At 39.8% G+C, this 24176-nt stretch overlaps 1 protein-coding gene across 1 annotated transcript in view; it reads left to right on the top strand.

Moving 5' to 3' along the window:
- Positions 1-17278, top strand: part of slc9a5 (solute carrier family 9 member A5) — a 55664-nt gene extending 38386 nt beyond the window's left edge. Inside the window, exons 8-16 of the mRNA XM_036583879.1 lie at positions 2017-2106; positions 3706-3776; positions 4600-4726; positions 8075-8166; positions 8310-8436; positions 10173-10322; positions 11684-11756; positions 11998-12129; positions 13897-17278. Coding sequence (XP_036439772.1) covers positions 2017-2106; positions 3706-3776; positions 4600-4726; positions 8075-8166; positions 8310-8436; positions 10173-10322; positions 11684-11756; positions 11998-12129; positions 13897-14417 — 1383 coding nt within the window. The 3' untranslated portion in view covers positions 14418-17278. The remainder of the gene's footprint in view (positions 1-2016; positions 2107-3705; positions 3777-4599; positions 4727-8074; positions 8167-8309; positions 8437-10172; positions 10323-11683; positions 11757-11997; positions 12130-13896) is intronic.
- The last annotated feature ends 6898 nt before the right edge of the window (positions 17279-24176 follow it).

Genomic DNA, 24176 nt, shown 5'->3' with positions numbered 1-24176 from the left:
TAAATTATGAATATTACAAAAATTGCGGCTGTGCTGCTTTAACCATCTGGTAAAAAATAGCTTGGAAACTAGCTTTCTCCAACTGTGCCATGACAGATTTGTCAAATGTTCCTCTGTTTGGCAAGTGTTTGTTATGTTTTGATCATAAAGAATAGTTTAAAACCACAATTAACCCTCTGGTTTATTTAGCTTGCACTCAGGAGTGAAAATCAGCCTATAAACTCATAATGATTTGACATTTATCATGATAAATATCAATATCGATTGATATGAAATTTTTTATCGTGATAAAATTTTTGGCCATATCACCCAGCTGTAATCAGACGCAACGGGCGACCACCCACTACTTAGGACTCCACCAATCACATGGTACCAGATATATTGCAGACACAAACACAAACTTCCTTTGAGTCATTGAAAGCCAGCCGCTGCATCTTTTCAAACTGCCGCTAACGCAGCATCATTTGACAGCTGTACACACTCAAAGGAGAACACTAACTTCCAGTTCTGTCACGTCAGCTAACAGATACCTGTGCTGGCTAGCATTGTGCTGGGTGACGGGGAGAGGAAGGGCTTTCCAAACCACCCAGAGAGGCATCTGTGCTCTGTTGGACTCAAAGCTACAGTTGGCTATAGTGTTCAGGAGTCCAACAGTCTTTTTGCTAACCCACTCATCTTCCACTCGCTCGGGAGCGCCCTCTAGCATTTGACAAATCCGGAACACAACAGTTCTCCTCTCAACAAATTCTCTGGACATATTTTAAAATAGCTGAGGGAAATCAGTAGGTTTTCGTGTTGGGTGAGTGATGGAGGCTTCATCTACCAGAGCTGACCGGCACAACATGGATGCTGATAAGAACTTGTTGTCTTTTTATAGGTAGATGATGTGCCAACATGTTAGTTTGTCAGACGAAAATGTTTTCACTATTTCTGCACCTAGCTACCATCACCTACAGTAAGTTAGTTATACTACTTAGCCTAAAGGCTGTGCCATACCTCGCCTCACTCTCCTAGTCACGTCTGTAACAACATGTCCTTGGCAGCAGTCTTACGTTAAGACACTCGTGTTTTGTAGTAGCAGACTTGCGCACATATTTTAGAGCACCGTTAAAACATAAAATCAGTTAGTGTTTCACTGAATTGTTGGTCTGAATATATTTTCTCCGTCTTTCCCTGATAAAATGAACAGCCAAACAGTGATTTTTGTATCAGAATACTGGCATCTTGAACCGAATACTCGAGTACCCGTGCATACTCCCAGCGTTATCTTGCATAGCCGGTGACAATCCTGGGTTAGGGTTATTGCAACAGCTTTTACTATAAAGGCTAAATATATTATATGGACATGCAAGAAGAGATAATAACTTTTGTTTATTTATTTTTTTAGTTATTAAATATGTTTGTTACACTTACACAATACTAGATGTGAGAATGATCCTAATGTTTGATGCGTTCTTGCAGCTTGTAGTTCAGGATGAGGGGTTGCTCATTTCCCCACATGGGAGCGCAGGGTTCAATCCCAGCGCAGAGATGCACTCATTAGGCTTCTAACTGTTTGTGCCGACAATGTAAAAACATCTCTCTGATACTGAGTGTATGAGGCAATTTGTTCTGTCATCACAACTCTTAAAGATGTGTTTACCATGAAATCGCCATTACTTGTATCGCCATTATGATACAAAGACGATTGATCGTGCAGCCATCTAGCCATCTTGAAAACTGGTAAAAGCATGATTTGGTTTGCTAATGCTAGCTAGCTTTCATTCATTGCAGCTTTTCTTGCGAAGGATTGCCTGGTAGGTTTCATGCAGCAGAGCCATCTGAGCATGAAGAGATGTAATTTCTGTAAATTTTCTGACCTTCAGAGAAAAAAATGAGCAAACAGACTGAGTGAAAGTAAACGTGGACGTGTTTAATTTAATTGAGGATTAATTGTCTGGATTTTACAGATTTTGTTGTGCCACAGTAAAATGTCAGGATTGATTGTGTGAGTGATTTTCCATCTCTGTCTCACAGGGCCTGACCATCAAGCCTCTGGTGAAATGGTTAAAGGTTCCTCGCAGCACCAACAGAAAACCCACCATTAATGAGGAGATCCACGAGCGTGTAAGTCAATACATGCAGCACTGATGTCTGTCTGTCTTGTGTTTTCTGTCTGCCTGTCTATCTCTGTCTCTCTCTCTCTCTGTCTGTTTTTCTGCATCTCTGTATGTCTGTTTCTCCCTCTGTCAGTCTGTCTGTTTGTGTTGCTCTTTCAAGTCAAAGTTTATTTATTTATTTACTTTTATATTATGCTCTTTCTATCTGTCTCTGTCTGACTGTCTGTCTTTCTGTTTCTCTGCATGTCTGTCTCTCTCTCTATCAATTTCTGTGACACTGTCACTCTTCCTAACTGCCTGTCTCTCTCTCTTTCTCTCTGTGTCTATCTTTCTGTCTCTCTCTCTTTCTGCCTCTCTCTGTCTGCCTCTGTCGTAGTTTCTCTTTCTCTCTCCCTCACTCTCTCTTTTTCTATCAGTCTGTTTTCTACCTGTCTCTGTATACCCATTTCTCTCTCTTTTTCTCTCTCTCTGCCTCTGCCTCTGTCTCTCTCTCTCTCTCTCTCTCTCTCTCTTTCTCTCTCTCTCTCTCTCTCTCTCTCTCTCCTCTCTCTCTCTCTCTCTCTCTTATTCTCTGTCTGTCTCTTATTCTTTCTTTATCTCTCTCTCTCTCAGTAAGTTTGACCTTGTTGTTGATATCTGTTTCTTATCTGTGGTGGAAGCACCAGCACCTGCAGTTAAAGGTGAGCTGTGCAGGACTGATGTTAGACTTTCTGTCCAATGAATTAATCATCAGAGTTCTTTTTGGCCAGAGTGCCCCCTGCTATCCCTCACACACACACACACACACACACACACACACACACACACAAAACACATTCCCAGAGAGAGACAGACACCGTTTTCTCTCCCTAGTGACAGTCCCGTAGGAAATACAGAGGAGGGGGTCTCAAAGCCCCTGCTGGCCCTGCGTCCTCCACTCTCACTCTGAATGTCATGCATCCTCCTGTGTGTGAGCTTAGAGAGACCTGCTGAGCATGCTGGAACCACAGCTAAAGATAGAGCGGGCTTCAGCATCACTGCACCAATGAACAGAGAACAGAGAGGCTTCAGTGGTTAGAGAGACATAGAGACTTCACACCTGACTAAACCGCTAAGTTACTATGACGCTCTAAAGCTGTTTCAGATCAATAGTGAGAAGAGACTGTAGATTCTCAACACTCTTAAAAAAGATGGTTCTTCAAGGGTTCTTTAGTAAAGAAAATGGTTCTATATAGAACCATGAACACTCAAAGAACCCTTTGCATGATTGAAGGGTTCTTTGCATCTCAAAAGCGTTCTTCAGATTGATGGAGAATGTGTTATATATGGCTCTATCTAGAACCTTTTTGAAAAGGGTTCTATATAGTACCAAAAGGGCTCTTCTATTGTTACAATGTCAAGCTTGTTTTTCAAAATTATTCTATGCAGAACAATCTACAGCACATTCTCTATCTGAAGAACCCTTTTTATGATGCAAAGAACCCTTTAATCATGCAAAGCGTTCTTTGAGTGTTCATGGTTCTATATAGAACCATTTTCTTTTATAAGAGTTTAGGCTTGGACAAACACAAAAGCAAAGGCATCACAGCTTTAATTACTGGACTACCTCTTTCTCTCTCTCACTCAGGCCTTTGACCATATTCTGGCTGCAATTGAAGACATTGCTGGTCTGAATGGATACCATCACTGGAGGGACAAGTCAGTTTCACTTTAATAAGACTTTTCATACTCTGAATGTATTTTAAATAGGTTGTGTTCAGTTATGTTTAAACAAATTTCTCTCTTGAAGAATAGGTGAGCTTGAATGAATAACAAAAAAAGTCACCAAAAAGTTTTAGATTGAAACTAAGTTTTAGTTTGAGATTGAATTTGAGAACGTACATTAATCCCTTATATGATCTCAGCATCACCTATCTTAGGAAATGTATTCACCAGATACACAAGTTCAGCCTTGATGAAGTTCTTCGTCAGTCCAAATTTGTAACATAATACATGCCTCAGATTATATGTGGGCAAGTGTTTTAGGTACCTGAGAAAAGTAGTGTTAAAAGTCAGAGTGTATTTGGTCAGAAAAACATTAATACTCGAATACATACGAATAACGTTAATACAACAAGTAGTGATTTTATGTGTCAGTATGTTCATTTAACCATTTCCAGACCTCTCCACGAGGAATGCCAGTGTTATTTGTAGTCATCTACTAGCTGTTTTTTCTGTAATCAGTGCTCCATTAAATTAAATTAGGTGTGCTAATGATGGAATCCATGTGATGACTGGGCGCTTCAAGGAAAACTGTGGGACCAAACTTTGCTCTTTAGCTACCAGGAAATTAACTGCGTATGTGCTTATTTTCGTGTTAAGGAGTATTCAAACTTTTGCAACTGTGTGTGTGTGTGTGTGTGTGTGTGTGTGTGTGTGTGTGTATGTGAATATGTTACACATTCATGTCACAAAAAGGCTGTTTACCTGTGTAGTCGTGATCATAGCTGTTCTGAATTTGTTTGTCATGTATTTTCTGCAGGTGGGAGCAGTTTGACAAAAACTATCTGAGTAAGCTGCTGTTGCGAAAATCTGTATATCACAAAAGCGAACTCTGGGAGGCCTATCAGAAAATCAACATCAGAGATGCCATTAGTGTTATTGATCAGGTAAAGATTCTATCAGTCTTTTTCATTAGAAAAGGATGCTGTTTTGTCCCAGATATGACTGAAATTATATGCATGAATCTTGTGAAGTGTTCTGGTGCAAAGCCTGTCCAGGGGAAGTTTAAGGTTAATAGTTTGGGGTTTGTTTGACTTGTTATTTGTTAACTTTGTTTGTTTGTGTGATTGCTTATTTGTTTTTTGTGTTTGTTGACTTGTGTTTGTGCTTGTTTAAAGCTTATGGCAGCAATTCTGCTGTTGACTTCATAATGATGACTTGCACACTGATGTGGAAAATTGCACATTGGGTTGTGACCACTGGGTGGTGCTGCACCTCAGTAAATCAGGTGCAGTCCTCTCTGCTCTGCCAGTGTCTGTTCAAGTTACTGGTCTCACCCTTCTCCTTTTTAACATGGCTTGTGAAACTCTGGATTAATATGCAAGTGCAATATTCTCCTAGAGGCTGCCTCACTCAGGAAGGCTTTAGGAATAGAGCAGAATGTCATTTGCCATGTGTTCTGTGTGAATTGGTAATGTCTAGACTAGTGTCTTTCTAATATGTTAACTCCAACAAAAATACTTTGAGCCAAGAAAAAGGAGAATGTGAAGCTCTAAGTGGCTCTTGTTCTGGAGAGGATGCCCTGTTCTCTCTATGTCTGTGTAGAGGAACTTCTGAGCATTCGCTTTTGGGCTTCATAGACAGGAGAAATTACAGGTACTTAGATCTCTTTGGTCTTTCTGGCTCTCTTGAGGAGCAAAAGCAGGCTCTGCGAACCTGTTCTCTCTCTCATGCTCTAAAGAGAAGAACAGAGACTCTGAGATCTCTCTCTCTCTCTTTCTGGCTTCATAAAAGAGAGGATAATCCCCTTCTTTGTTGTCCGCACTGACGCCGAAGTGTCTCTGCCAGCTCTGGCTCACTGCAAGCCTCTGCTACCTGAACGCAGCCACACCAAAGATACTGATCAACCACACTGACATCAGAGAGAGGGAGAGAGAGAGAGAGAGGGAGAGAGAAGGAGTGAGTGGTTGAGGCCCCAGAAGGGTGATAATCAGTGTGAATGCTGGTATTCAGATTTGTATTAATCCCCTGAGAGGACTGAATTACATCAGGAGACTCATGAGACAGAGAGAGAAGGCAGGACTCATATTCAGACAGTTGGACAATCTCTTTTACCTGATACCTTTTTTAATAAACATTTGATCTCTCTAATGTAAACTGCACTGTCTGTGTTTTAATGAACGGTTGATGAACTTTGTGTTTTTGCTGAGCTAGGTTGATGGTTGTGAGTGATCTGTTTTTCCCTCTTTCCTCTCTGTTCACCACGAGATCTCCTTTGTTGAATCTCCACAGGTCACACACATACATACATTTTCTAAACCGCTTATCCTCTTGGGTGGCGGGGGGTGCTGGAGCCCATCCCAGTGCTCATTGGGTGGAAGGCAGGAAACACTCTGGAGAGGTCGCCAGTCCATCACAGTGCAGACACACAGATGTACACAGTCACACACACTCACACCTAGGGCCAATTTAGTGTCTCCAATTCATCTGACTGCATGTCTTTGGACTGTGGGAGGAACACACAGAGAGGACAGAATCAGAAGAAATCTGAATCAGAATCACTTTTCTGTGATTTACTGTTTCGCAAAGTATGTTACACACATAAGAAATTTGTCTTGTTGAGTACACACATGGTCATCCGGTCAGGGAATTAAACATGTAACTAAACAGACTAGTCTATTAACAAGTATTAAACTAAAAATAAAATACAATAAATAGAATATAGAATGAATAATAATAATAAACAAACAGCCAATGTTAGCTGAGTTCAAGAGATGTATATAGAGAAAAAAGAAAGAAGGAAAAAAAAAAAAGCTGTTAGCATGTCTGGTTGTGCTGGCTCTGAATCTTCTACCAGAGAGAAGTGGCAGAAAGAGTTGACGTCCAAGACGAGAGGGTCTGCTGCCAGCACACTTCATCACCTTGCTGTTGTTGATGTCCTGAAGCATTGGCAGACTACATCGAGTGATCCTCTCCGCTGTCCTGATTATGCACTAGGGTTTGGGTCATTATTGTTAGGTGAAGGAAGCAAACCAGATGGTTGTGGATGATGGACTCGAAGATAGCTGTGTAGGAATTCCAGAGGCCGCACAGAGGCCTGACCTCAACCCCACTGAACACCTTTGGGATGAACTGGAACCTTGATTATAAGCCTGGCCTTCTTGTCCAGCATCAGTGCCTGCCGTCACAAATGCTCTTTTGACTGAATGGGTACAAATTCCCACAGACACACTCCAAAATCTTGTGGAAAGGCTTCCCAAAAGAGTGGAGGCTATTATAGTCGCAAACTGGGGGGCAACTTCATATTAATGGCCATGGTTTTTGGATGTCCAACAAGCTCATATTGGTGTGATGGTCAGGTGTCTACATACTTTTAGCCATATAATGTATGTATCAAATGAAACACAGTACCGCAAACTCAGGCTAACAGGTTTCTGGAACATTCTGCGGGTGCATCCACTGAAATTATCGCCCAGCGCTTAAGAGGTTGAAGAATGTCATTTCCTCTAGCCTTGAGTTTCATCGCACTCAGCTTCCTGAGTGGAGTTGTTCAGTTTAATATTAGAAACATGGATGGTCCTCTTTCTCCCTGACCACCCACAGAATGAGAGAGAAAACAGAATTCAAAATGTTTTCTGTGACCAAGTAGGAAGGATTTAATGGGTTTTGGTGAAAATTGTTGTTGAACATTTTTTTGGAAAGTCTCTGTCTACACTTGCAGTTTCTTAAAGCATGTTGAAGTATCATAAAGAATGTGTTCTTTATGTATGTTTCCACCGGATTAATGTAATTAGTATGTTTGCTCATGTAGGACTCATTTATGCCTTACAGCAAGCATTTTCTTCTGCTTCAATATCACTGGTTCTTGGTCTGTTTGACATTGTTATCTGAGATGTTTTCATTTCTGCTTTCTGAATTTGTTTCATTTCTGCGGACCGCAGAGTGCCGAGAGACAGTACAGACATATGCAGTGGTTTAAACCACCATGATTAGCCATGTCGAGAGTGATTACCCAGCCATATGCCAGAACTGAGTGTGTGTATGTTCGTAATGAGTAAGGTGCAGACGCAGGTCCCATATTACTGCCTGCCTGAGAGGTCCATTATCACAGAGATCAGTCCAGTTCTACAAAGGACAATGAATAGGCTTGAGAGCCTTGAACTCTAAATGGAGGCCACATGCAAGCGCATGTCTGTACACACACACACACACACACACACACACACACACACAAACATGCATTCACTCACTATGAAAAATAGCCAGTGACTTCTTACCTCCTCTCTGTCTGTCAGGGTGGGAACATTTTGACTTCTGCTAGACTCTCGCTGCCCTCTATGGCCAGTAGAACATCCTTCCCTGAGGCGACCAATGTTACCAACTACCTGTAAGTACAAACTCAATGTGTTTATATGTGTCCATATGCTTTAGAGTTTGTAGGATGGGATAGTAAATAAACTGTCTGCAACATTTACTGTAGGTTGTCGTCTGTTTATAAGCAATGACCTCATTGATTTGTTGTGTTTACAGAAGGGAGAACGGCAGCGGGGTGTGTCTGGACCTTCAGGTGATTGACACAAACCCTGGTGCAAAGGTAGAGGAGGAGACAGAGACACATCACGTGCTGGCTGGAAACCTCTACAAGCCTAGGAGACGGGTACACACACAGACACACACAAATAGGGATACACAATGGGCCTCATTCACCAACTTCTTCAGGAGAAATTTCTTCTTAAAACCCACTTATGCAGTTTTCATGAAGACTCTGACATTCACCAATGTTTTCTTATTTGGGATTTGTTCTTAGGTAAGAACAGAATCTACACACGCTCAAAAGCACAAAGGCGCAGACAGTTCTGCGGCTTAACAACACATCAGGAAGCTGATGTAAACTTTTTCTTATGACCTTTCTCAAGAACTAATTAAGAAAAAACTTAGAGCCCGGTGATGTCAGAGTCTTATCAATATTTGAAAGGTCTGCATCAGACAGATGTTTAGAGTTGATATTTGATGGCACATTTCTACTGTATATCTCTATTCTCCCTCCGTCTGAAACACTCTGTTAGAGCTCCTGTGTCTTTAAGCCCCACCTCCCTTAGAGATGAGCCCAGTGTACTCTGATAGGTCAGCTCACCCACTCGGTTCTGATTGATCAACCACCCCTGCATGTTCTGCCCGTCCTGCAGTCTGCAGACAGACCCTTCTCTCCTGAGCGGCTGTACACACCGTTGTAGCTATTTTTCCAATGGCGTCAGTTCTGCCGTATTAGTTTGAGCCAGAGTCTGATCCTGAAAGTCAGGTCAGCATCTTCTCAACATGACTACAAAACTGAACAAACTAAGGCTAAGGATTGTGTTATGAGATTACGTTACAAAGTTGTTACAAAGGAAAAGGGCTGGAATTCCAATGAGGTGTTCCAGGCAGCTGTGGGTTCTATGGGAGAGAGTTACTACCTCTGGCATGTACTTTGAGCTTTGTAACTTTGCAGACTGTTTACATGCATAAAGAGCTATATAACACACTAAAGGAAAGATAGATCCACTTAATGGTGTGGCTGGTCGGTGTAATAAGGTACTCATCATCATTCCCCAGCTTTTCAGATGTAGTCCACCATATATTTTCTTTAATCACATTTTCACACATAGTCACCTTGTAGCGAATATTAAACAAGATGAGCAAGATGAGCTGTTGTGCCACTATTTTGATGGTACACTTGCATGGACTGCAACCATAACAATAGAGCTCTGATTGGTCAGGATGATTATGACTACATGTAGGCTGCGCTGGGTTCAATTAAAAATTGTACATTCAATTAAAAATTGTATTGTGAACTCAATGTAAAAGATGGCTTTAATATATGTGTGCTTGTTTTCAAAATAACCTTTTTGTCTGCAAAAATTGGACCATACATAGGCCTTTACACAGATTCTGTAGTTAATATTCAATGACAAATATCGCTGCTGTCGGAGCAAAACCTCATATCTCCATTTTTAACATTTTTCAGTTTTTGACATAATTTGAATATGCCTGTTGCCCTTTACATTGTCTGTAAATTTCACAATGAATGGGCCAAAAGAAACAGCCCAGAATTGCTTGGAAAAAGTCTGGTTCCATTGACTTACATTAGAAGTGAAGTGTGTTTTTTCCTTCTGATAGAATGTTACCATTTTGGAGATGCGAGGTTTCGTTCTGACAACAGCAATATACTAAGTTGGTGAATACAATAATCATTAGCCTATTTGCAAATGTAAATATCATCTTTCATGCATTTTGTAAATAATTGTGTTTCCTAAAGAAACAAATTGAATAGCTCAGAGACCACAGATTTACTTCCCTAGTACTTAGCACAACATAGACCAAGTTTAATCACTCTCCCCCCATCTCCTCTTGCAGTATCAGTCACACTACAGCCGGCACTTTATGACAGTGGGGGATCAGGAGAGGCAGGAGCGGGAGGTGTTCCAGAGAAACATGCGCAACCGCCTGGAGTCCTTCAAATCCACTCACTACAAAAGGCACAAGAAGGACCGCAGCCAGAAAAAGGCAAGAGCTCAGCATCGCCTCAGCCATCTGCTTCTGCCCTTAACCTCCAGGGTCAAATCCACGAACACATGGCTTAGGTCCCTCAGTCAGGCATGACACAGGCTGAGCTGGTGTTAAAGAGGGAAGGGTGTGTGTGTGTGTGTGTGTGTGTGTGTGTGTGTCAACTGAGCAAGGACACTTTGTGTGTGACAAATCTGTATATGACTTTGTGTCACATTTAGAGTGATTGATGTGGCTCTGTCACATGGAATGTCTCTGTGAAGGCTAAACAGGAAAGAGAGAAAGACATGAAGATATGTCGATCACTGGGCAAAATATGCACGTCACACTGGGGTAAATTTAGGTCCCAGGGAACCTAAATTCATGTTTTCTGACTAAATTAGATTAATCTACTGCTTGTGGGTGCACAAAATGCATGTACAAAGTATGTCTTTTGAACAACTATCTACTGTTCACTAAATGGCCAGTATGTTTTGTCAAATTTGTCCCCTTTTGGTAGAAACTGGATGGTCCTAATCTTAAGTAAAGCTTGCATAAGCATTATCCTTACCAGTCAGAAGGCTGATTTGGCTTGTCCTGTCCACACAGCTTTCACAGAACTGTGTTCCCCCATGTTCTCTCTGTTTGAGCTGGATAAACCTAGTGAGCAGAAGCTAACAACCAAATGAAAGCTAACCTAGCAAGCATAACTGAGCTGTATGTTTGAGTGTCTTCCATCAGTTTGTCCGACTGGCCATGCCAGCATACCCTGGATGAACATAAAGTGAATAAGAACCTTACCTTCTTTAAGATGTCACCACATAAAAGCTGGGTAAAGTTTTTAGCGAGCCACTGACAGAGCAGAGTAGTCTATAACACCACCTGTATACATAGAGCTCCTTTTATGAATTTCTCCCTGCTTGCACTATTGTGTTTAGTTTTGTATGAGTGGTGTAGCAGGCTGGGAGTCTTGGACTGAGAGATGTCAATTAAGTGTGCTCAGTGTAACATTAGGACTATGTCCATCCAGACAGTTTAAGGTCTGATCTGTTTTTAAGGTCTGATCAGTATTTAAGCAGTTTTTTATTATATTACTATCACAATTTTTTCAAACTTTGCTAGATAATTAATACAATAGTCAATAATAGTATCATACAAATCATTTTTACACTGTGTTTGCTGGAACCTTTAGTAGTTTAGTAGTTTGCATGTGAAACATTTTACATTTAAATTACAGACAATCCATTTGTACATCTTATTTTAAAACCTACCATAATCCTTGCAGTGTATTTATTGATAGCTTTGAAAAGGATCTGTCCTTTGTTTCTTTTGTGATGCCTATTCACAGTTGTGTCATTTACAAACACTTCATACTTTTACAGCGCAAAGGCTCCGATGCCAAAGAGCAAGATGCCAATGACAAACCCAGGAGGAATGTCAGCTGGCAAGACAAAGGTGAGCCATAGGAAAGTTACAGGAAAGCTTTATTATTGTTTTACATCTAATAGGGGTGATAAAAGTGGTAAATTTGTACTTTTATATTTTGTCATTGCTCTATTGCTGTTGTATAATTTAGCTCAGGATTTGAGTCTCTGGAATAGCAAACGTATGTAACTTTAATCAGGGGAACTAAGTGTAGATTATATAGAAAGTGGGTGCATTATAGGTAATGCAGTTTGTATGTATGTGTCTGCAGACCCCGTAGTAGTCCCACTGGTGTCTGAGGAGAATAAGGGAGAGCGTTCAGAGCCAGACAAAGATGAGGATGTTGGGATCACCTTCGTGGCCCGCAAAGCCTCAGAAACACCAAAGGAGAGACCCAAATCAGGTAAAGGAGGAAGGCCTGAAAACAGCAATATAGTCTCATAGCGTCTCTATCTTTTTTAAAAGATGATATGTAGTGCATAGAAACAGACACAATGGATAGGATATTTTTCTCCTTACTGACAAGAAACCTTTGCCTTTTGTTTCTTTTTTTGATTGGTTTCTGTCAAAACCTGGATAAATGTTTGTTGTCCAGATTTTGCTTCTTCAGGTTTGCTAGCTACTGATGCTAGTTTATACCCACCAAGCTCAAATACACTTCCACGTGACTGACTCTATGGCATACTGTTATCTATAAAAATGGACAGAGATACAGATACAGTCTAGCATAGTTTGGTGATTTCCACTGCTCCAGCACACCAATCTGGCCCCCCAGGACTGGAGCTTCCCTTCCCTGCTGTACAGTGTAAGAAACAGTTGAGATTATTTGAGATCAAGCAAGCAAGCAAAGTTTATTTATATAGCACTTTTTACAACAGGTGTTGTCACAAAGCAGATTTACAGAAAAATCCGGGTCCAAGCCCCCATGAGCGTCGCCAGTGACTCCCTAAGAGCAAGAGGAAGAAACCTTGAGACACCAGATAGCAAACAGCGTTAGTATAAAGTATTATAGTACAAAGCGGGGAAAACAGGCGGAGCAATGGTTAATTAGATTAGTTTTAGTTTAAACAGCAGCAGCAGCATCGGGAGGGTCAGTTCATGAGGGTGAGGTTTGCACAGCGTTGTACAGCAAGAAGCTCAATGGTGGTCAAGCCGGTCCAGAAGGCTGGCAAGCAGTAGGCACCCGATCAAGGCAGAAGAAGCAACAGCATCAGGATGGGCAGCTATTCAACTCGGCAAAGAAAGGAGAACACACAGAGAGTTAGTTCTGTAAAGAGTAACTGATCACAGATTACAGTATTACCAGAGCAGCAGAGACTCCGGTAGGTCTAGTTATTACAGCCTTTTACTAAAAGGGAGAAACCAGAAGGTAACAGAGACATGAGGGCTCCCTGAGATGTCGGTGCCCCTCCACTCCACCGTCAGCAAACTTGAGTGAACGTGTGAGAGCAGCGGGACGACAGCACCAACACTCCCAGTTTACCATAATACTCTATGACCATAGGTCACTTTAGATTTAGCCATTCAGCCAAGACATGTTTGATGTTGGAATTTTGCTTCTTTAGTTTAGCACTGAAGCTACAAGGCTAACAAACACTAGCCATCTGAATCTTTTTCATAAATACATTTGCAATACTTCTCTCAATGCACTCAGACTGCATTCAGGTCTTTATTACGATCAGGCAGACATGTTAAGTGACATTGTACATGCGAAGAAGAGGCGGAATTCTTCACAGGACTTGTGAAGAATGGCTGCCCCCAGTGTAGCAAAGTCTTGTTCACTTTTGTAGTTCTTAGTAAGTCATACTGTGACCGAAACCACATCAGCAAGTCTGTGTGACCTTAATGATGATCTGGATGCAGCTTGAGCGCATTGAGGGAAGTTTGGGGAATCTATTTATAAAAAAACGTTTGGGTGATTATTGACTTCTAGTGTTTGTTAGCAACGTTAGCTTCATAGGTTTAAAACTAAAGAAGCAAAATGTGGACACCCAAAATGTTCTAGCTGACTATATTTGCATAAATTAGATTGTTCATTAGCAACATAGTTTGAGGCAGGTGTGTAGTTCCAGTGCAAAACTAAAGAATCAAATTCCAGACACCAGACATGTTTTAACTGATTTACTACAAAGAATTTCCATACTGTTTCTTATGGTTTATTCCTCTACAGTCCCTGCTGCTTTGGAGGTGTGTCAGAGCCCGTCTGTGGCCCCTCCATCTCCCACTTGCGGAGAGAAGAACCTCCCGTGGAAGGGTGGTATTGGTACGCTGCCTCCATGCGTGTCTGTAGAGGCCACTAAGATTATCCCCATAGACCTGCAGCAGGCCTGGAACCAGAGCATCTCCTCCCTGGAGAGTCTGGCCTCTCCTCCCGTTCCTCAGGAGCCTCAGCACCCGCGGGTCAGCGCCCTCTACAGGCTGAGCGGACCTCCGCGGCCTCCACCGCCACCCCCTCCTGTTCCAGGCCAGTTCCAGTTCCCTGGGGGCAAAGAAGAAGAGGAGGAGAGTGCCCTTTCTCAGCAGCAGCAGGAAATGCAGCCTCTTATGCCATCCTTGAGGCCACCGCCTCCTCCACCATCTGGTGCAGTGCCTCCTGGGAGGAGGAGGAACCCGTGTGTGTATCTGAGGAGCCTGGTAACGACGCCACCATCCAGCAGCGAGCCGCATAGCAGAGGACCAACACAGCTGTAGAAGTTTTTAGCTTTCTTTCTCTGTATTTCTTCCTTTCTCTCTTTTTTCAGGGCCTTCATGACACGTTCCTATAGGCTCACATGATAGCCTTAGGTGTTTCCCACTCAATTTATGTTTTTTTACACCTTAACAATATTGCATACTTAAAAAAGGTCAGCATTGGTGTGTAGGAAAGTTAAAACTCAGTAGGTTGGACTATAATAAGTAAAACTGGCAGCGGATGCAGTCTTGGAAACTGTATGGACAGGGCAGTTCCTCTTACATGGGAAAACCATTCCACTTTTCATATTTTTTTTTTTTCTTTTTTTGTTTGAAGTAAATGCCCTGTTTTATATACTCCAATGTAAATGCACATCAAGATATTAGCACTTCTAAAATATATCTGTCTAGATCACATGACCAGGGCCCTTTGGGTGTGTCTGTTAAACAAGGCTTTCATTTAACAGCCAGCCTGCCCTCTAAACCTTACAAAAGAAAAAAAAATACTTAAAGAAAATCTGGCAAGATGTCCAATTGCTAAATGGCAGTGGCTTAACTGCTTAACATTATTCTTCGACTCGGTCCGTCCATCCAAAAACAAAACAAAAGCAAGAGACTAAGGGGCATTCAGTGCGGCCAAGCCTCCCTGTTAGAGTCCAAATTCCATTTTCTGAGGGAGCCTTGGCTGAAAAAGCAGCCCATTCTCTCCCAGCTCTGCACGGAGACCAAAAGGAACCAGCGCTCCACGTGACCGGTCTCCAAGTCTCTGCTGTCTCATTTAATATCAGGCACAATGCCAGCCGGCTCAATAATGCTGTCAACACTGCATGTATCAGCTCTGGATATACATACACGCTCACAGGCGCCACGGCCGTAGATACGCATCATTAAGGCAGTATGATCTCTTTAACACATGAGTAGTTATGAGCTGACATACAATTCAAAATGATAGTCATGGGGGGTTACAGTATCTGTGCTTCTAATCAGAAAGGCTTGCTGTGCACAAGATCGAATTTCTCTTTTGAGATACCTCACTTTTCTCTAAGCTGGCGTTTTTGCCTTTGCAAATGTAGTCTTGTTTGTATTTTTTTCTTTTAGCTTAATTTTTGCCTTTGTTTTAGCCAGCACATGTAGTCTTGTCCTATGTAATTTCAGTTTTATTTATTTTACTTTTTATCTCCTTGTACCTGCTGAAGTGAAATTTTATTTTCATCTTATTTATGGGTCGTTCTACCTTTGCAGTCACAAACAGTGTACAGATGTTGATATGTAATTCAAAGTATAACATTGTCTGTTATTTTGGACATCATTTCACTAAAGTAACACCACCACTAAAATCTGAGCTTTATATATATGTATATATGTTATGTATATGTATTATAAATACAGTGGTGCTTGAAGGTTTGTGAACCTTTTAGAATTTTCTATATTTCTACATAAATTTGACCCAAAACTTCAGATTTCCTAAAAAACAGATAAAGAGAACCAAATTAAACAAATAAGACAAAACATATTAGACTTGGTCATTTGTTTATCTAATAAAGTTTTAGGTCAAATTTAAACTTGATGCAGAAATATAAAAATTCTAAAGGGTTCACAAACTTTCAGGCACCACTGTATATATGCATATATATAACTTTACTAACTTTACATAGGACAGGCAATAATTCAATGCATTTTTTCAATACATACATGCTACAAGCTACTGCTGTGACATGCTGTTTTTCATGCAGACTAAATCTCACAAAAATAAAAAATCCAAAACAAGAAATATCATAGTTTTTGGGTTTAATTAGGAAAAGAACAAAGAATACACACACTTTCTGTGGTTTATTGATATTTTAAATCTCACTTTCCTTTGGCTTTAAAGTTGTGGGACACCATTTGCCACTGCAAAGGTAGAATGACCCTTATATTGAACCGTCAAATCCACAATTAATTGTCCTAATGACCAATGACCAAAGTTTATAGGAGAAAACAAAATGAATGTCTATACGTGTGCTCTGTCTCTTGTTGCCTTACGCTGTTGAGGCTGTGTTGCTTTACGTCTGTTTATGACTCTTCATAAGCTGTGTATTACATTTGGGTGTAGTGGAGAGCCACTGTGCTGATTTCATGCTTAATGAAATATCAAATGTGCTGCACAAAGTCAATGTCTTAAATTATAATTCATCTAATTTCATAAGTTCAGTGTAGTACCCAACTGTACACATGCACAAAATGCTAAGAGATCAAAATATTTTGTTTTATTGTAACTTCAGTTCAAACCTGCCTGCATTGTGCTTTGCATAAGGACTGCCAAAGAGACCTAATGGGAGAAAAACATAGATTCACAGTTCAACCTCTGCATATGAGATACTAACCCTTTAGGCCTGTTGATGTAAAGTAGTATTATGCAAAGCTTATAATTTGCACTCAAGATCAAAAGCCATGTAAAACTTAAATTCGATGATGTTTAAGCTGCTAACTTATCATTTCGCTCTGTTGTGGAGTTCTGTGTGTATAGAATATGTTGTGCCTTTAGAACGAGCCTGAATTGTCCTGCATATGAGGGGCCTTGTTAATATCTGTCGTGCCTGGCAGTGTAGAGGAGTTCAGTGTTGTGCTGTCTCACTTAACCTTGCCATGTTTGCTGGACTGTCATCCTTATCATCATCATTTGTACCCTTGAAAGTTGATTTTCTTTTTCCTTTTTTATTCACATGAGTAAGATCAGAACGTGCAGATCTTTTAGCACATTTTAAATGTTCGTTCATAGGATCTGCTCTGTTGCCCAGTGGGTGTTGTATGGAAATTAGACAAAGAGTCTTTGTGCCAAATGTTAACTTTGGGTAGTGTTCAGGAGTGAAGCTAATAAATGAGAAGAAAGCTTTCTTAAAGTACTGCATGTGTCCTGTGTGTTTACTAATTTCTATCTCATACAGTAAGTAATGACCCTTTTGTTTATTTAATCCCTTAAATACCAGGCTTATTACATTTGAAGCCTTGTTATAAGTTTGTTATATAACATGGCTGAGCCATTCATTCTGAGGAATGAAAGCCTGGACCCATTAGTAACTCCTGCCCATTAAAGGATTAATTTACTGTCAAAGTACAGTTAAGTACAACTTATTCATGTTTCATTGTCAGGGAGAAAAGCAAGTAACATATATTTAACAAAAAATTACACAAAAGCCTCAAACACTAAGTGTAATATCAAATCTGTATTTAATTTATCTGCTCTTTGTGCACCTTCTGCCAATTTAACTCCTCCAATTTTAAAACCGAGTTACAGCTGTGTCGCCCCAACAAAAAGTTCCCAAAGCTCTCACTGACATAGTTCCCCTTCAAAGAGACGCTAGCATTCACACAAGCGACTACACAAACACACCTTAGTTGCCTTCCAAATTCTTTTCTCATGTTCATCTAAAATGGCTAAAAGGAGATATTTCTGAGAAGATTAGATAATCTACTTGCATAAGGCAGGGGAATGTCAAAGAGCAATAAGCGAAAAAGCAAGAGTTACCAAAACAGGATTTCAAAAAAAATGATGAAATTATTACAAGATTTAGAGAATATGGGACTCCCAACAGCTCTGCAAGACCTGGTAGACCACCAATACTGTCACCATCAGATAAACAGTACTTAAAGCTTTCATCTATGAGAGAGAGGAGAAGATCAAGCTCCACTCTTGCTTCAGATCTGAAAAAATCCACAGGTGTTTCTGTCCATCCTTCCACTGTGAGAAGACAACTCAGTGCTAAATTTAAAGGGTGGGTTATTGAGAAAATGAAATGGACAAAAAAGAAGGAAACATGCACTGGAACACCAAAACTGGACATCTGAGATGTAGAGTAAGGTTTTTTTGAAACGGATCGTTCTGGTCCTAAAATCTGATTGGCTGAGCTGCATTCAAAGCTGTTGTAAAATCCACGTTATACCCACACCTATGACTGCCTCACAACAGCTGAATTGTGTATTATGTGCCACAGCACAAAAAAACCTTGTGCAGTTAATGGAATAATCTTTGACTCTCATGTTGTTCACATGGACCACGAGTATACTGATGAAGTAAGAACCCATTTTTTGTTTAAACTGAGGGGCTGGTGTCTTATGTTCTTAACTATAACTAGGCTGGTCAGCTAGCTAAAAGGCTAAAAGATAGCCAACAGTCTAAACAACTCCATCATTAAGATCACTGGCTTGAATTCTGATATGATTCACTGTAAAACAGCAATATAAAAAGTCTGAAAAATGTCACTTGAATGGATTACATGCTTTGCTAGCTATGATAGTTTAGAAATTCTAGCCTCTACAGCCAAACAGTGCATGATTTGTCAAGCATGGTTGTGGCTGTGTCCCAAATGACTATTTCTTAGCTGTATTTTGCACAGTTGGGGTGCAGGATCCAGTATTTAAATTCCTACATAAGGCACTATTCAGCAGTTAGTGGTTGCTTGGCAATGATACCATACTACATTTTTTGGTGGAATACTTGTTTATGTCAATTATTAACAATAACTTTTGTTACTAGGGGTGTAACAAATTTATCATTTGCTGTATCGAAAAAAATATCGAACTGAGACACCATGGTATTGCATCCAACTGCCTTATGGAATTTGAGAATTATTACACCCCTAGTATTTCTGCTTACATCATTAAGTCGGCCCTCTCCTGGTCCCAGCTGCTCCGTCCTGCACTTCAGAGGTACAGGAGGCCCAGTGAGGGGGACTCTAGTGAATAATAGAATAATAAAGTGATCTTCCCTCCTTTCAACCCCTCAAACTCCCAGTGGTGTAGGTAGGGCTTTCCCTATGAGCCCCTCAAAGAGCTCCAGTGTATTTATGTGCTAATGTGCCATTTTACCTTCTTCTAGTCCTGCAGCAAACCCCAGCCAGCCATGAGGTCACTGCTAAGAGAACAAAAGTCAAATTTGAATGTCAAGTCTCTGTTTCCTGAATCTTCATGTAATCTATTCTTTACCTGTTTCTTTTTCTGTTTAACACTATTACTTTGTATGCACTAACGCTTAAAATAAAAATGTCATCATCGCAATCAGTTTATGAGTCATTAAACTTACTGCCTCATTGCACGGTGTTGCAAAATGGCAACAATTGCTTGAACATTGCTTGTATGATATAAAACTTTTTTTTCCTTTTGGGAAACTGAAGGTTTTCTGAGTAAAATGTTTTTTTTTTTCTTCATCTTCTTTTTTTCTGATTATATGCCTCCCTGTTGCAGGCTGGTGAGGCCTAACTTCAGAAGCACTCTCAAAAGGGACATATAATTCAGTATTTATACACAAAAACTTGTGAAAAACAAACAGCACAATCCATGGGAAGGTTTTTTTTCTTAAAAAACAGTATAGTTTAAAAGGGTTTAAATGGAAATGTCAGTCACACTGCATGCAACCGGAGTGAATAAATACACTGCCATTTTCACATAATTTATTCTTACATTCCATGTTGATGTTTTTACACAATATAATTATTTTGATGTATTTCAGCACTTGTCATATGCCAGCGTATTGGTTTACTACTATTGTGTGCTTTGTAATGCTGTTACTATACCCTCAAAAATATTTTTCTGTTTTTTGTCTGTATTAAACAATACAACTTTCAATAAAACAATATTAAAAAAAAACAACTAATAAAGCTCTACATCTTAAAAATAACCCCAGTAAAGAGTTACTTCACATTTTCAGCATCTCAATTTAATAGGCCAGCATTTCAAATACAAACAAAAGTGACTGGCGGTTGAAGGGGTGGGAGTTCACCGTTGACTGACAGTATCTGAACCAATCAAATTTATCTTCAGCATTCTCTTTGCTATATGCAGTATCCAATCATGTGCGAGCTAATTTTCCTCCAGCAGCGTTACGTTTCTTCAGCGCAATGTAGCGTGTTCAGTTTGAATGATACAACTTTAGCGCTGCACCAGCCTCACATGAAGATAGACGGATTTTACAAGTAAGATATCCTGCTGAAATGAATTACGTGCGTTTTGTGGAATTCAGCATCGTTGAATTTATTGTCTCTCACTTTAAATGTTTGTCTGTCATGCTGTACGGTAGCCACCTGCAGGTCTCCCGCTGCATAATAACAAGCGTTAATTAGCTAACGCTAGCTATGCTAGCTTACGAAACAACAGGTTAACTTACCTGCTAAAATGCCCAAAAAACGGAAATAACCAGCAGCTGCATTTTTACTAACCTACTCTAACGACGCAGTGTGTACATTTATATTCAATAAGAGCAGCTAATGTAACGTGACAACAGTAAGTGGGGTTACCTCCCGACCTAGCCAACGTCACTTCCCCAAATTTGGTCGTCCCCTAATTTTAGCCACTTCTGCATATTGCATACTTTTTAAAAAATGTAGGCTTCCGCCTTAGTATAGCATCTAACTTTTCTTGTCGCAAAAAAATCTCACCTGATACCGTAAAGTATCGTTGATAATGTTGGAGTTCTGCATGTGCAAAGTTTGAGTCATGCATACGGAGTAAAGGTTTTGATGTAATTTATCACAATAACAGTTAATAATTCAATACTAATACTATCTAATACTTACTAATACTAGTTATGGAATACCCGAAGTGACCGATGGTGGCTGATATTGAAGGTGCCCATCATTTAGCTGCATTAGTGTCAAAGTGAACAAAAACGTAATTATAAAGATTTTCTTTGAAAGTCAAACAAGTTTTGAACTTTAGTCTACACAGATATTCCTCCTGAAAAAAAAATATTTTGAGTGAGTAAAGTGCTTTAGTTAATGTACAGTTACGTTAGATTAACCTTTTGGGTGATAGGTGGGGTCTTTATGCTAGAGCTAGCGTTAACTGAGTTGAGATAAACAGTCCTCTACCATATTATGCTATGCAAACATCATCTGTATGGGAGGCAAATCCAGCCAAAAAAGAAATTAAAATTAAAGCAATAAAATGTAAATGCAAACCTCTTTTTGCCATTTCTTTTTCCAAATATCTGTGCAAATATCCTTAAAACAGCTCTTTGTCATTTCATTTTAGTGGTATTTCATGGCCATATCTAAAATGGAAAAGCTAATACAGAAAAAAAAAATCCAAACTTCGCTTTGGCTTTTCTTCATGAAATGTGGAATATGTGTGAAAACTAAAATCAAAATGCAATGTTTACGTTCTTATTTCTTTTCATAGCAATCGGCTGCATGTCTGACAAAATGAAAATGAGAATGCAAAATGGACAAATCCACAGCAAAGTGACAGTTTGTGATTCAGTTTTCGGCGTGGACGCGCTTTAAGTGTCAGAATGAAAAGGCAAATGCAAACGAAAATCGATGCCACCTGCTGGAGATTTACTTTTCATTTCACACTTTGCTTTTTTGACCAACATGCAAATATATATTCATTAGCACTAGGCGGGCTACGGGGTACATTTTAGGACATCCTCAGACCTCAGAGTCAGAACGGCATCATTCCTCAACTAAACGACTTCAAGTCTCGAGAAAACACATTGTCATGTCTCAGATCTGGTGAAACTGAACATCAATGAAACATCAATGAAACTTTTTCATTTTAGATATGGCCATGAAATACCAGTATAACGACTAAAATGAAATGACAAAGAGCTGTTGTAAATTTATTTTTATTTTTGTCACAAATGGCTCGTGCTCATGTGAAAGATGAAATTGCAATTGAAGGTATTTCATTTCGTTTTCAATTTTGGCAGGATATTTGGAAAAAAAAATGGCAAAAAGAGGTTTTCATTTGCATTGTATTGTTTTATTTTCATTTCTTTTTTGGCTGGATTTGCCTCCCATACATCTGACATTATACCCCTGAATTAATTCATGCAGAGGTGACTAGAGATGCACCGATACCACTTTTTTTCTTCCGATACCGATACCTGATCCTTTAGTATCACCCAATACCGAGCACTGACACTGATACTAACACTATCTAATCTAACTCACCTATAAGTCCTGATGTTTATACAATTACATTTTTTTTTATTATTTTATTTATTCTGCATCACAAATAAAACAGACTCAGCTTGGCTAGATGGCATTTACTTGTTGGATTATATTTATTAGATGCTTAAGAAAACTTATTTTTGTTTATTTTTTTATATATTTAGTATTTACTGTTATATAATTAGTAATAAGAACCATGTCAAACAACTAAATCGAGGCTAAATGCTATGATTATGCTGAGTCAGGCGGTTCCTTCAGCTCACAATAACATTAACTCAGACTGTAAGTGACCACACACTGACAGACGAGTGAATACTGAAAGAAGCAGCTCAGCCGTTCGGTTAAGCGGCTCTGTTAGTGTGTGCTTGACACCAAAAACTGCCGTTGCAGATTCTGTTATGAGCATTTTTACTGCTGCTCGTTGTCCCACACGACGTGTTGTTAAGTTCTGTCTACTGGCGCGCATGCACACGTCAGAAATTGCTTCATGGTATTGATCATATGTATCAGTATCCCCATCACCGACGCTGATACTGCGTTTAAGTGCCAGTATTGGCGCTGATACCGATACAGTATCGGTGCAACACTAGAGTTAACATTACAGATACAGGTGTCTTCAGATCTGAGTATTATTTAACATTTGTTTTGAAAATTAGTATATTGACACTTTTACTTTTTAATCATTCCTTGCATGAAAACCTGCTGTAATTTTTAATAATATGGCCTATAGAGCACACATCATGTTTACTGTCGCTTTAGTTTTAGCCTTTAAGTTCAATACAATAAACAAGATGTCGGAGTGAGAATTAAACATGAAAAGGTTCAAGAGCTTTGAGTTATAAATGTTCTTCTGGGGCCAATGCTAGATACAAAGCAACAGAAAAATACATTTAAATTGTTCTAAATGTTGTATAATCTTAGCATGGTCAGGAAACATTAATTGTCATATAGTTTTACCAAATTCTGAAAATAATGATTGAAAAATAAATTGAATGAATCATATTGACACCAAACACCACATACAGAATATTTGGTATTAAACACAGCCAATCTGACACTCATTCACATTCATCTACATGCGTGAATGACCGTTCTTATCCTGAGGACTTGTGTTTGTGGTGACCCCACTGTAAGTGTGTGTAGCACTTGCTCATGTCATTCTAAATATTTTCCTTGAGGGCATGTAACGTGTTTTGTGAGGACATGTCCTTGTGTTTGATGTGGGAGTACTGTTTGCTCAGGAATACTTTTAGAAGAAGCCTAGGTTTGTCTGTTGATAATGTTTTGAACCAGCTTTTCTGTCCTTTTAAATGAACACTCCATGTGGCACTCTCTTTTTCTAAAAAAAAAAAAAACTGTTTCTCTGGAATTTGCTGACTGTTCAGTATAACCTCCAGTTGTTGTGTCCTCCCAGACTTTGCTCTCTAGGGCATTTTACTCTCCTCCTGCTATGTCTGGTTCACCTTTGCAGTGCAGTCTAATCAGCTGCATACTGAACATTACTTTACAGCAAAGCACAACCAGACTTCATCTGGGAGCAATCTAAATTGGTTCAGCCTAGGGTACACTGCCCTTTGTCTCAAGTTGCATTGGTGTGTTATATCTGGCAACTAAACTGTAGCTGGTCAGACTATAGGACCCGTCAAAACCCCAACCTGTGTGAAGGTGTGGTGAGCTTTAAAATGGATCTGCCTCTCACAGAGGAAGCCAGGAGCCAGTTAAATTAAATTCAGGTTATGACCTTACTGTGAGTGCCAGACCGAAAGTCCACTGGGATGTAGAGTGCTGACACTAAATATTGTCTGAAAATGTTGGCTGAAAGATAGTCGTGCGAGACAGACTGCAATTCTGG

The sequence above is a fragment of the Colossoma macropomum genome, unplaced genomic scaffold (genome assembly GCF_904425465.1).
Source record: "Colossoma macropomum unplaced genomic scaffold, Colossoma_macropomum, whole genome shotgun sequence".
Classification (NCBI taxonomy): Eukaryota; Metazoa; Chordata; class Actinopteri; order Characiformes; family Serrasalmidae; genus Colossoma; species Colossoma macropomum.
The sequence above is the reverse complement of the archived record's forward strand: the minus strand, read 5'-3'. Positions and strand labels throughout refer to the sequence as shown.